Raw genomic sequence first — 10868 nt, forward strand, 5'->3', positions numbered from 1 at the left:
TAATGAGGACTCAAAAGAAGTTTACTGACTTAAGCAACATCGAGGTGGTAGAATTAACGGGACTCATGCTTCACTAGCTACGCAAGTTATGGGGAGGAAGTTAGGAATGATGCCTGGTGTGATGGTTGGTGTTAGGTGTCAACTTGGCCAGGCTGTAGCACCCAGTGATTCAATCAAACACAAATCTAGGTGTTGCCAGTGAAGAGATTTTGTAGATGGTAACGTCTTCAATCAGGTGACTTTAAGAAAACGAGACTTTCTCCATAATGAGGGTGTCATCCATTCAGCTGAAAAGCCTTAAGGGCAAAACTGAGGTTTCACTGAAGGAGAGGAAATTCTACCTCCAGACAGACTAGAGCATCAGCTCCTGCCTGTAAGTACGAGCCTGCCAGCCTGTCCTACAGATTTCAGACTTGCTAGCCCCACAATCACGTAAATCAATTCCTTGAGATAAATCTATATCTACATCTATATCTATATCTATATGTCTGGGTTTCTAACTAGGTCACTGTAAGTACGGTGAGTGGATTTTTCACCAAGGGAGGTAAAGAGCTGGAATAAAAACAATTGTAAACTGAATCCAGCAGCATAGTAAAAGGATTATACACCATGGCTAAGTGGGATTTATTTCTGCAATGCAAGGGATGGTTCAATATTCAAATAAAAAATCAACGTAATGGGCTTCCCTGGTTGCGCAGTGGTTGAGAGTCCGCCTTCTGATACAGGGGACACGGGTTCGTGCCCCGGTCAGGGAAGATCCCACATGCCGCGGAGTGGCTAGGCCCGTGAGCCATGGCCGCTGGGCCTGCGTGTCCGGAGCCTGTGCTCCACAACAGGAGAGGCCACAACAGTGAGAGGCCCGCGTACTGAAAAAAAAAAAAAAAAAAAAAAAAAAAATCAACATAATATACCACATTAAAAGGACAAAGACGGCTTCCCTAGTGGCGCAGTGGTGAAGAATCCGTCTGCCACTTCAGGGGACACGGGTTCGAGCCCTGGTCCAGGAAGATCCTACATGTCACGGAGCAACTAATCCCGTGCGCCACAACTACTGAGCCTGCACTCTAGAGCCTGTAAGCCACAACTACTGAGCCCGCGTGCCACAACTACTGAGGCCCGTGCGCCTAGAGCCTGTGCTCTGCAACAGGAGAAGCCACCGCAATGAGAAGCCTGTGCACCACAACGAAGAGTAGCCCCCACTCGCCGCAACCAGAGAAAAGCCCGCGTGCAGCATCAAAGGCCCAACACAGCCAAAAAATTTTTAAATAAATAATAAAAAAATAAAATAAAACAATGCCTTGTAATTGTTTTAAAAAAAGACAAAAAGAAAAAAATACATGATCATCTCAGCTGATGCAGGTAAAGCATTTGACAAAATCTAACACCCTTTCATGATAAGAACACTCAACAAACTAGGAATAGAAGAGAACTTCCTCAACTTAATAAAGGGCATTTATGAAAAACCCACAGCTAACATCATACTCAATGAATGAAAGACTGAAAGCTTTCCCCCTAAGGTAAGAAATTAGACAAGAATATCCATTTTTGCCACTTCTGTTCAACATTGTACTGGAATTTCTAGCCAGAGTAACTGGGCAAGAAAAAGAAAAGGCATCCAAATTGGAAAGAAGTAAATCCATCACTATTCACAGATGACATGAGATATATACACACCTTTCCCTTCAGTGATGGACTGGACGGGAGGGTCTGATTGCCTTAGCTTCCTCCTGGGTTGACCAGTGGCCACGGGAGGGGGTGCACCCAGACTGAGACCACCACTGTGACTTCCTACAACAGATCCTAGGAAGTGCTGCAAACCAAAGGTGAGGTGCTCTTACAAAAAGAAAGGAGGAGGGGATGGATGTGGGATGGGCTGAACCAAGAGATGTTCATTACAATCCACCCCTTGAAAACCTGATATCCACATAAGCACATTTCCTCGAAAAGCAATTTCAAAACTTCCTCTCAAACCATTCCAACATAATGCAATTATTACATAGCTCTGAAACCACTCCCTCCCCCTCCCCAAAGGAAGATAATCCAGTGTCTGGTTCATTAATTGCATCCTGTTTCACATAGTAGTGTTTCGGAGCCATGTCGTCTCCTTTATTTCTGGCAAGATTCCATCATATTTTTTGCATCTTATGAACTTAATTTGAATTTAACTATTGTGATCACACACTAGTAGGAAAGAGGTAAAGGGAAGAGAAAGGAAATGAGCTTTAAAACATGATTGTAGGACTTCCCTGGCGGTCCAGTGGTTAAGACTCAAAGTTCCCACTGCAGGGGGCACCAGGAACTAAGATCCTGCATGCCCCACACGCGGCCAAAATAAAATAAATAAATAAATAAATAAATAAAATATGACTACGACACATCAAGGAAATAAATACGGAAAGAGCTACAGTCTTTGTTCATTAAAGTCTGGGGCAAACTGACTTTTTTCCTCTGTTGGTGACCTACTTTTTCCTGGATGTTTGTACAGTATTTTATCTTTGTGGTTCAGTCATTTCATTAGACTTTGTGTTCTCTATTTTTTTCTTAGTGCACAATCGGGTCTTTCAGTACTGAAATCAGATATTCCTTTAGTTCAGGAAAAGTTTTCTTCTGTTACAGCTTTGAATCTACATAGTTTGGGTGAAACACTGTGGGCAACACCCAAATCCCCCCTTTTCATTGTCAGTTTACTGGGTTCCTACAGCACCAATATGAGTCAAAATAAAACTTCCTGTTATATTTTACTTAATTAAATTTATTTATTTATTTATTTATTTAGGCCACACTGCATGGCATGTGGGATCTTGGTTCCCCAACCAGGGATTGGAGATTCCCCTACAGTGGAAGCAGAGTCTTAACCACTGAACCGCCAGGGAAGTCCCATATTTTATTTTATCTTATATCTATATATTTGTATGTTCCCTCAAATGATCACGTATTGCTTCTGTAATTAAGTTATTGAATATGTCTGTAGGAAAATGGCTGGAGTTTCATTAGACATGGTGACGCTCAGCCTGTAAGTGGTGGTATGATGTATCCGGGAATGATAAGAATTCAGTGGGTGGTCACAGGACACAAAGGCACAGCCTCCTCCCTGGCCCCCGGTGCGTGGGCAGCATTTGCAAACTAACTTTCCTATGGACCTTCTGTGTTTCATGACCAGTGGCTTCTTTTATATCTGTTGTCTCATATTTCCTCCATGTGTTTTAATAGTTTTTAATGTTATTATTGTATAGAAAGCATTCATACTATGCAAACCTATTCTGTATGGAAGAACTGGCTGGAAAAAAAGAACAGTTCAAATGACATGCACACTCAGTGTTTCATATGGGCTGACACAAGCAAAGAGTGAGCATACAGGAAAGTGAAGCTGAGTGAGTAAAGCCAGTGCCAACAGCGCAAGGGCTAAACGGCCCTAAGTGGACCAATCACATCCTCCTGCAACAAATCAGCATCCAAAAATAACAAGCCAGAACCAAATGATGACTAGAGTTATGTGACCTACCCATGCCCTTCGCCAGGTGCTCAGGGCTGCTGTGTGATGAAAGATTGATTATCCAAAAGCTCTGTAGCCCATCTGGATTTCAGAGGCGTTTAGAACCCATCTATGATGCAAATAGAGACAAAGACCTACGTTTTAAGTTTCAAAAGTAAAATCTGGATGCACTTGAAAATAGTGACTTTCAAACCATCAATTTGTCCAAGAAGTGCCACAGCCACGCGGAACCCAGCAGGCTATCGGGCGGTGCCCGCCGGGGCAGGCAGGCCTGGGCCACCCCCCTGTCATGGGAAGGACCCGAAATGTACAAGTTGATCGCGGGTGGAGAAACAACCCGGTCCCTCGTGCTGGTCTCGCTCTGGCACTGCTGCACGTGCCCGGGGACATCCTTCTGGGGCGCTCCTTGGAGTAGCAGCGAGTCCCAAGCTCTCCCCTCCAGCGGCTGCTTCCAGAGCTTAGCTTACAGAGGTCCACGCTGCCTCGCTGCACAGGTGTGATTTCTGGTGGTTCCGAAAGCTGGACTTCCAGATGAAGCTCTTCCCGCACCTCGCGCACTGGAACGGCCTCTCTCGGGTGTGGATCCGCTGGTGCTGGGCGAGGAGGGTGCTGTAACTGAAGGGCTTCCCGCACCACTGGCACCCGAAGGGCTTCTCGCCGCTGTGGACGCGCTGGTGGCGGTGCAGCGTGGAGAGCCGCGTGAACGCGCGGCCGCACTGTCCGCAGGTGTGCGGCTTCTGGCCCGCGTGCGCGCTGCGGTGCTGCGCCAGGTGCGAGCGCTGGCTGAATGCGCGGCCGCACTCCCCGCACGCGTGCGGCTTCTCGCCGCTGTGCGTGGCCCGGTGTCTCACCAGGCGCGAGAGGTACCGGAAGCTCTTGGCGCACGTTTCGCACGTCTGGGCTCACTGCCGTTTCGTGTTTCTCTCACGGGCCCCGGGGCGCGGGCTGCGGAGAAGTTTGGGTCCCCACTTACCGCCTTTCTGGGCACCTTCTGCTTTGGAGATGGTCCAGTAGGTTCTGTGTGGTTGTCTCTCCTGGAAAAGGAAGTTCTCAAGGCTCCCTAGCCTGCCCTCGTGCCCGGTGGCTTCTCTGCAGACCAGTGTTGGAGGCCCACCCCCTGAGAACCTTCCAGATGCTTCTGGAGGCTCTGAGGCTTGAGTCATTTTCACCCTCGCCATCACCTGCTTACGCAAAGACCCCCGGCTGGAATCTGAAACGAAGAGAAAGGGCCTATGTGTTACTCTGTTTGAGAAGGCCCACCTGGGACCCCCTCCGTGCCCAGGAGCACGGGCTCCACGCGCCAGCCCTCTCCGTGGGGTGTCTCACAGGTGACCCCAGGTTCACTGGCTGTGCTCATGTGCTCACCTCCTCCACGGACCTTCCCTCCTGTGTCCCGTTTCCTCCCCACCTCTTTTTAGTGGAAGCTTGTAGCTGAGACTGCCAGCACACTATGCCAGGCCGCCTGCCTCTCTCGGATTTCGGCCTCCTCGCTGCAGCAGACAGCTCTGCAGAGCTCTGACTGCCAGCATCCTCTGGGGCACAGGTGCACCTCAATCCTTCTCCAGAGCTCTGTGCTGCCAGCCCACACTGCATGACAGCTACCACCCCGGGGGTGGGAACAGAGGACAAGTGTCCCATCTCCCTCGCTCTGATGGACAATCCCAGACGCCTCCTGCAGCCTGTCAGCGGTCACGGTCCTGGAGCTGTCGTGCTCCGCACACTTGCAGGGGCAACTCTATACTGACTTCGCTCTCCTGTCTCCCTGCTCCCTCTCGCCTGCTTCCAAAATTGCTGCCTTCCAAATACACCATCTATACCCCAAACTCTCAGGCTCTGTGCTCAAGGGGACCCAAACTGCGATGACTGGTACTGCGGGGGGCCGGGGGAGGGATTGCAACCAGGCCCCGCTGCTCAGAGGCCCACAGGCCTCTAGTGCAGGGCTGGGGTGAGAAAGCTGGCACAGCATCAGGAGGCCAGGGCCTTGGCGGCGGTAGTTGGAGGCAGGGCAGAGGGGGGCGCGGGGTTACGTGGTCATTCTTGCCCTCTAGCCACGTGGGGCAGTGGTCTTCGGGAGGCCCATGGGGTCGCCTGTCCTTTGTAAATGTCCTGGACGGCATTGAGGAGATTGACAGGCTCAGGGCAGCCACCCCCAGGGGAGGCCGAGAGCCAGAGGCTAGAGCCTCAGCTCCCACTGTGGCTGTGCTGACTGTGGGGCACACGCTTAGCCATAAGGCCGAACACCAAGGCTTCTGAAGACACAGGCTGGCCCATCGCCTTGGTGGAGATTAAGGCCCGGAGAGGGGAGGAGCGGGACCCTGGGGCACGGGGTGGAGATACTTGGCGATGGGTAATCGATCTCGGTGTGCCAGACAGTGAGCAGCTGGCCAGGCTGCTGCTTGACTTGTAGAACCAGGAAAGGCCAAGAGATGGGGAGGGGAAGGCTAAAATCAGCCGCCATGCTGGAGAGCCCAATCCCTCACCCAGATCTGGGCAGTTCTCAGACCTGGGGCCCGCTGACAAAGCTGGGTGCCCTTGAGACAAACCTCCTGCAAGTTAGCACAACAGATACTCTCCTTCCCAAAGAGCTGAACGCTGGGAAAAGAGGGATGCCCACACCCGGAAGGCTGCTGGATACAGGATTTGAGCCGACACTGAACACAGGGCCCCAGAATGCCATTAGAGTTGGGCATATGGAAGCTGGGTGACAAAAGGGGTGGGGAACCAAGTCACGGACCCACTTGCAGGGCCTCATCGGGATGGATGCACTTAGCAGCGGGGAGAACCTTCTCATCAGTCTCCTGACCTGAGGGGTAAGAGCCATTATATTGGGAAGGGCCAAGTGGAAGCCCCAGAAACTGCCCCCAGCCCCGGCCAAGGTCCTCAACCAGCAGCTGTGCTGTGCGCACACGGCCACCTCAGAGCAGAGGGATGCAGCGACGGTGGCTCCCCCACAGCCCCATCCGGTCCACCTGTGTGGCCCATGAACCAGCCGATGGCTCACGCCTGCTGCTGGGAACCACTGGGAGCTTGCCCAAGTGTAGGCTTGGCTTCAGCTGCTGGGCCAGACGCGGCGCCTGTGATGGGCAGAGCAGCAGCCCCTTGCCCTCGGGAAGGGACGCTCAATTTGGCCAATGTGTTCATCCCCAGCGGGCCGGCAGTCACTGTGTTGATGACCTCATGCCAACTGGATGCAGTGAACGCACTGAAGTGTTACGTGCTCCAGATACCCTAGAAAGATGCCTGCATGGCAGAGGGTGGGGCAGAACCTACAAAGGGCCAGGGCCACGCCGAGTCTATGGCGAGAGGCCCAGGTGACCTCGCTCTCCTTCCTCCGGGAGACACGCCACACCGGGGAGACTGTCAGTGGGTGACCCAGAGGCTGCTCGTGTCGAGCAGGGCCTGGAAAAAAGCCAGGGCTGTGCCTCAGGTCCCAGCTGCGAGGGGACAGGAGCCACGGGACCCTGCGTGGAGTCCCTGGCCAGCTGTGCCACGCTTAGATTCCGGGCAAGGACACACTTGCCATTTCAAAAGTGGCGTGTGATGTGCCGCTGGGCTCTGCAGAGACCGGACAAGGGACAGAAAATGACCATGTGGTCAGAGCGGCCACCAGCAGACAGGTTACAGGCAGATGCATCTAAACAGGCCTGGCAGGTCCAGAAGACACAATTAGTCATCGGAGTGAGGGCCCGGGTCCTCACGTCACTTATCTCTTTGACACCAGCAGCTGTCTCAGCTTGTCCCCGGGGCCTCCCTGGGACCCCAACAACCAGGTGATCCAGGGCCCACTACCAGCCTGGGTGGGCTCCAAACCTGGCCAGGGACGGGGCAATCTCCCAGGGGCAGAGCTCAGGGTAGGGTGCCTGCTCGCCAGCTCCAAGGTGAGGATGCAGGTGAATCCCAGGGCAAGGTCACACCTGGGGAGAGGCGTGCAATGGACAGTGTACAGATCCACTGTGGGGAAGGCACTCAGGGACCAGGGGACAGGACGGCCTGTCCTGTGGATATCAGCTAGCCTCTGTCCTTGGTCACCAGAGTTTGAACACATGAGCCCATGGGAAGAGGAACCCCAGTGCAGGGAGGGGACATACATAGCTCCTTCTTGTGGAAGCCCCTCTAGCTGCTGTCCCCACTGAACAGGTGACCTGTCAGCAGCCAAGGCTGAATCCTCAATGTGAAACCTGCAGGAGACTGACCAGTGCTTGTGGGCAAGTTAATCACACAGGACCTTCCATCCTGGAGGGGACAGTGGCTGGTCCTGACCAACACTGATACGTACTCCAGACACAGGTCTGCCTGAAGCACCTTTGTCAGCACCCTGCTTCTAGGGCCCACCCCTGGTTTCTGGACGTCGGAGCCACAGGTCACAGCTTTAGATCAAGGGATCTATCTTGTGGCAAAGGAGATAAAACAGGAGGTACAGGGCCTCCAAAATACTGGTCCTCCCATATATGCATCACTAGAGGTAGCAGCCTGATGCAACCTGCCAAGGTTCTGCTGAGGAACCAGCTGTGGCCGCCCGTGGGGTGCACAGGCACTCACCCAACAGCAGGTGTACGAGGAGTCAGGGCCATCCGCCCCGGGACCCACATGCAGCAGTTTTGCTTCCGCTTACTAGAACCTTTGGCTCTGCGACAGAGACTGCATGGCCTGCAAAACCTGAAACACGTTCTGTCCTAGCCCCAGACCTCCAAGGAGGGGAGAAGGGCTAGTGACCGGGTTCAATCCCCAGTGGCCAATGATTTGATCAATCACACACATGCGGTGGAGCCTCCGTAACAACCCTACGCAAAGGGGTTCGGAGAGCTTCTGGGTTGGTGACCACGTGGAGGTGCTGGGGAGTGAGCACGCCTCGAGAGGGTGTGGGAGCTCTGCACGGCTTCCCCAGACCTTGCCCTGTGCCTCTCTTCCACTGGGCTGTTCCTGAGTTGTGTCCTTTATAATAAACCAGTAACTCCCCAGTAACTGTTAAGTACAGTGTTTCCTTGAGTTCTGAGCTGTTCTAGAGTATTAATCAAGCCCAAGGATGGGGTCGTGGGAACCTCCAATCTACAGCTGGTCGATCAGAAGCACAGGTGCCAGCCTGGCTTGTGATTGGCACCTGAAGTGGGGGTGGTCTCGTGGGACTGAGCCCTTCACGGGTCTGCACTAACTCCGGGTGGTCAGTGTCAGAACTAAATTGTAGGACACCCAGCTGATGTGCAGAGACGTGGAGACTGGTTGGTGTGAGGAACCCCCCTACATTTGGTGTTGGAAGTGCTGCTGTGAGAAATAGAGAACAGAAGTTTCTGTTTAACGGCAGGTGGACAGACGTGTCCTGATGGTGCGATGGTCACCAGCGGGCCACTACCACACATGGCCAGCAGCTGTTCTTGGAGGCTGGATGTCTGACCTAACCAACGTTAAATATTCTGGCTTTCACCCCTGTGCCAACGGCATCATTTGGAGCCTGAGACCCACAGCGCAGAGAACCAACCCCACCCCCAACTTTCAGGACTTGAGCCAAGGGTCTCCCCGCAACTTTGGCCCGTTAGGTTGGGTTTTCGATTCCTTGCAGTTGAGGGTTCTGACTGATAGCTCGTCCCACGGGGACAACCGTGTGACTCTCCTTCTGTCTGACCGTTCACGACACTGGCTGTGTGTACTGAGCATATATACTGAACAACCTGAGGCCCGCAGCACCCCTCATTCACCTGTGCTGGGGTCTCCTGTGGTCTCTCCTTCCTGGGCCCCCAGCAGGTCCGAGCCCCAGGGCTCCTTTCCTTGCTCCAGCTGGGAGATCAGATCTGGTTTGGATCCTGGAACTCCTGCCCGAGAGGAAATGGGTGAACTGAAGCGCTACGGCACCCTTGGCTTCCTGCCCCAGGGGTAGCCTGGGACTGGGGTTTAGCTGGACCCAGGATGCAGGCTTGGAAACAGGGGGTCTCCCCAGGAGGCTGAGGGGGACAGGGAGCAGGGAAGGGATGTGGGCTCAGCCGAGGTCCACAGCTGTGAGAGAAGTGGACACTCTAGTCACCCAGCAGCAAAGTGCTGGGAAAGGCCCTGCCCCGGGGATGGGTCCAGAAACCCCACCTGTCCCCTGGGCCTGGGAGCAGAATGCCCTGGCTCTGGTCCTGGAGTCACAGCCAGCCTGGCCCCTCTGGGATCCCACCTGAGCTCTGAGTGTGGGCTGGGGGTGGGGAAGAGGGAAGGCGTGGGGCTGAGACACCTCACCCAGGGAGGCCAGGTTCCTGTAAGTGTCCAGCATCACGGCTCTGTATAGAGCCCAGACGTGCCCCTTCTTCCTGGGTGAAGTGCACAGCCACGCCCCCAAAGGTCAGCAGGCCCTGCAACAACACTGGTGCTGCCCGTGGGGTCACCACCTCAGGACGGGGTGCGGGCATTCAAGGTGGGGGAGGCAGAAGGCTCACTAGCAGGCGTGTGGGACCCCTGGATCCCGTCCCAGGTACCCTCCCTGCCTGCCAGGGACCCCCTAATAACAGCCCTCAACCCAACCTGTCCAGCTGGCCCTATTTCTCTCCACCCTCCATCCCCCAACCTGCTCCCTACCGTCTTCCTTGGTGAGGGTCCCTCCCCAGCCTCAGGGAGGCCCCGGAGGAAAAAAGGGGAGGGGCGAGGGACGCCCCAGTGAGTCCCCTCGTCCTGGAGAGGACCTGGGACTCAGGTTCCCAGGTGCGGCGGGCTCCGCGGAAAGACCTTCCGGGGGGCAAGGAGCCCAGGTCCGGGGGGCAGGCGCGCTCACCTGGGGCCCGGCGGCCGGGGAGCTGCCCGCCATGCCGGCTCCCGGTCCCTCCGAGGCGAGGGCAGAGGGCTGCAGAGAGGAGAGCCGGCCGGGGAGGGCGGCGGGCCGGGGGGTCCGGACCCAGCCCCGGCCCTTCAGCGGCGTCAGCTACGAGGCTGGCCGGGACAGGTGCTTCTCGGGGACGCCGACGCTCTGCGTTGACGTGAGGACCCGGGCGCGCGGGTCAACCCATAATAAAGCAGGGGAGCTGGGTGGGCGCCGCGCGGGCAAGCGGGATAAGCCCACCCACCACCACTCCGCCCGGCCTGCCTGGGCCGAGGTTACAGCTCCCGGGCTCCGCGGTTCAGCGGGGTCGGAGCGGCGCCGCGCCGGACTCACCGCCGTAGCCCAAACCCCGAACTGGGCCGCCCCAGCACGCGCACGATGAGCGGGGCGGCTCCCGCTCGGCTCCTCCCCATCTTTGTCTCTGCAGGCCCGCCCCGCCCCGCCCCCGGACTGGTTCTCAGGCCCCGCCTCCTTCAGGCCCCTTTCCTCCTCCTGGGTTGCTCCACAGGCACCAAGCCCTGCAGCCCCTCCGCGCGTGCGCGCCCAGGCCCCGCCTCCTTCGGTTACTTGCGCTGGATCACCTGGGACGCT

At 55.4% G+C, this 10868-nt stretch overlaps 1 protein-coding gene across 2 annotated transcripts; it reads right to left on the minus strand.

The window, feature by feature from the left end:
- Positions 1-915: 915 nt before the first annotated feature.
- Positions 916-10634, minus strand: LOC132500867 (zinc finger protein 251-like). 2 transcript variants are annotated; one of them, XM_060116185.1, is made up of 4 exons: positions 10233-10634; positions 9704-9816; positions 9184-9297; positions 916-4703 (listed from the first exon to the last, which is right to left on the minus strand). In XM_060116185.1, exons 1-4 carry the CDS (start codon positions 10263-10265, stop codon positions 4679-4681), a joined length of 285 nt encoding a protein of 94 aa, XP_059972168.1. In that variant the 5' UTR covers positions 10266-10634; the 3' UTR covers positions 916-4678. The 2 variants fall into 2 exon arrangements, with proteins under 2 accessions (XP_059972168.1, XP_059972166.1); XM_060116183.1 differs by lacking the exon at positions 10233-10634 and having other exon boundaries at positions 9704-9767.
- Between the last annotated feature and the right edge of the window lie 234 nt (positions 10635-10868).

Source organism: Mesoplodon densirostris, chromosome 13 (assembly GCF_025265405.1).
Source record: "Mesoplodon densirostris isolate mMesDen1 chromosome 13, mMesDen1 primary haplotype, whole genome shotgun sequence".
NCBI lineage: Eukaryota > Metazoa > Chordata > Mammalia > Artiodactyla > Ziphiidae > Mesoplodon > Mesoplodon densirostris.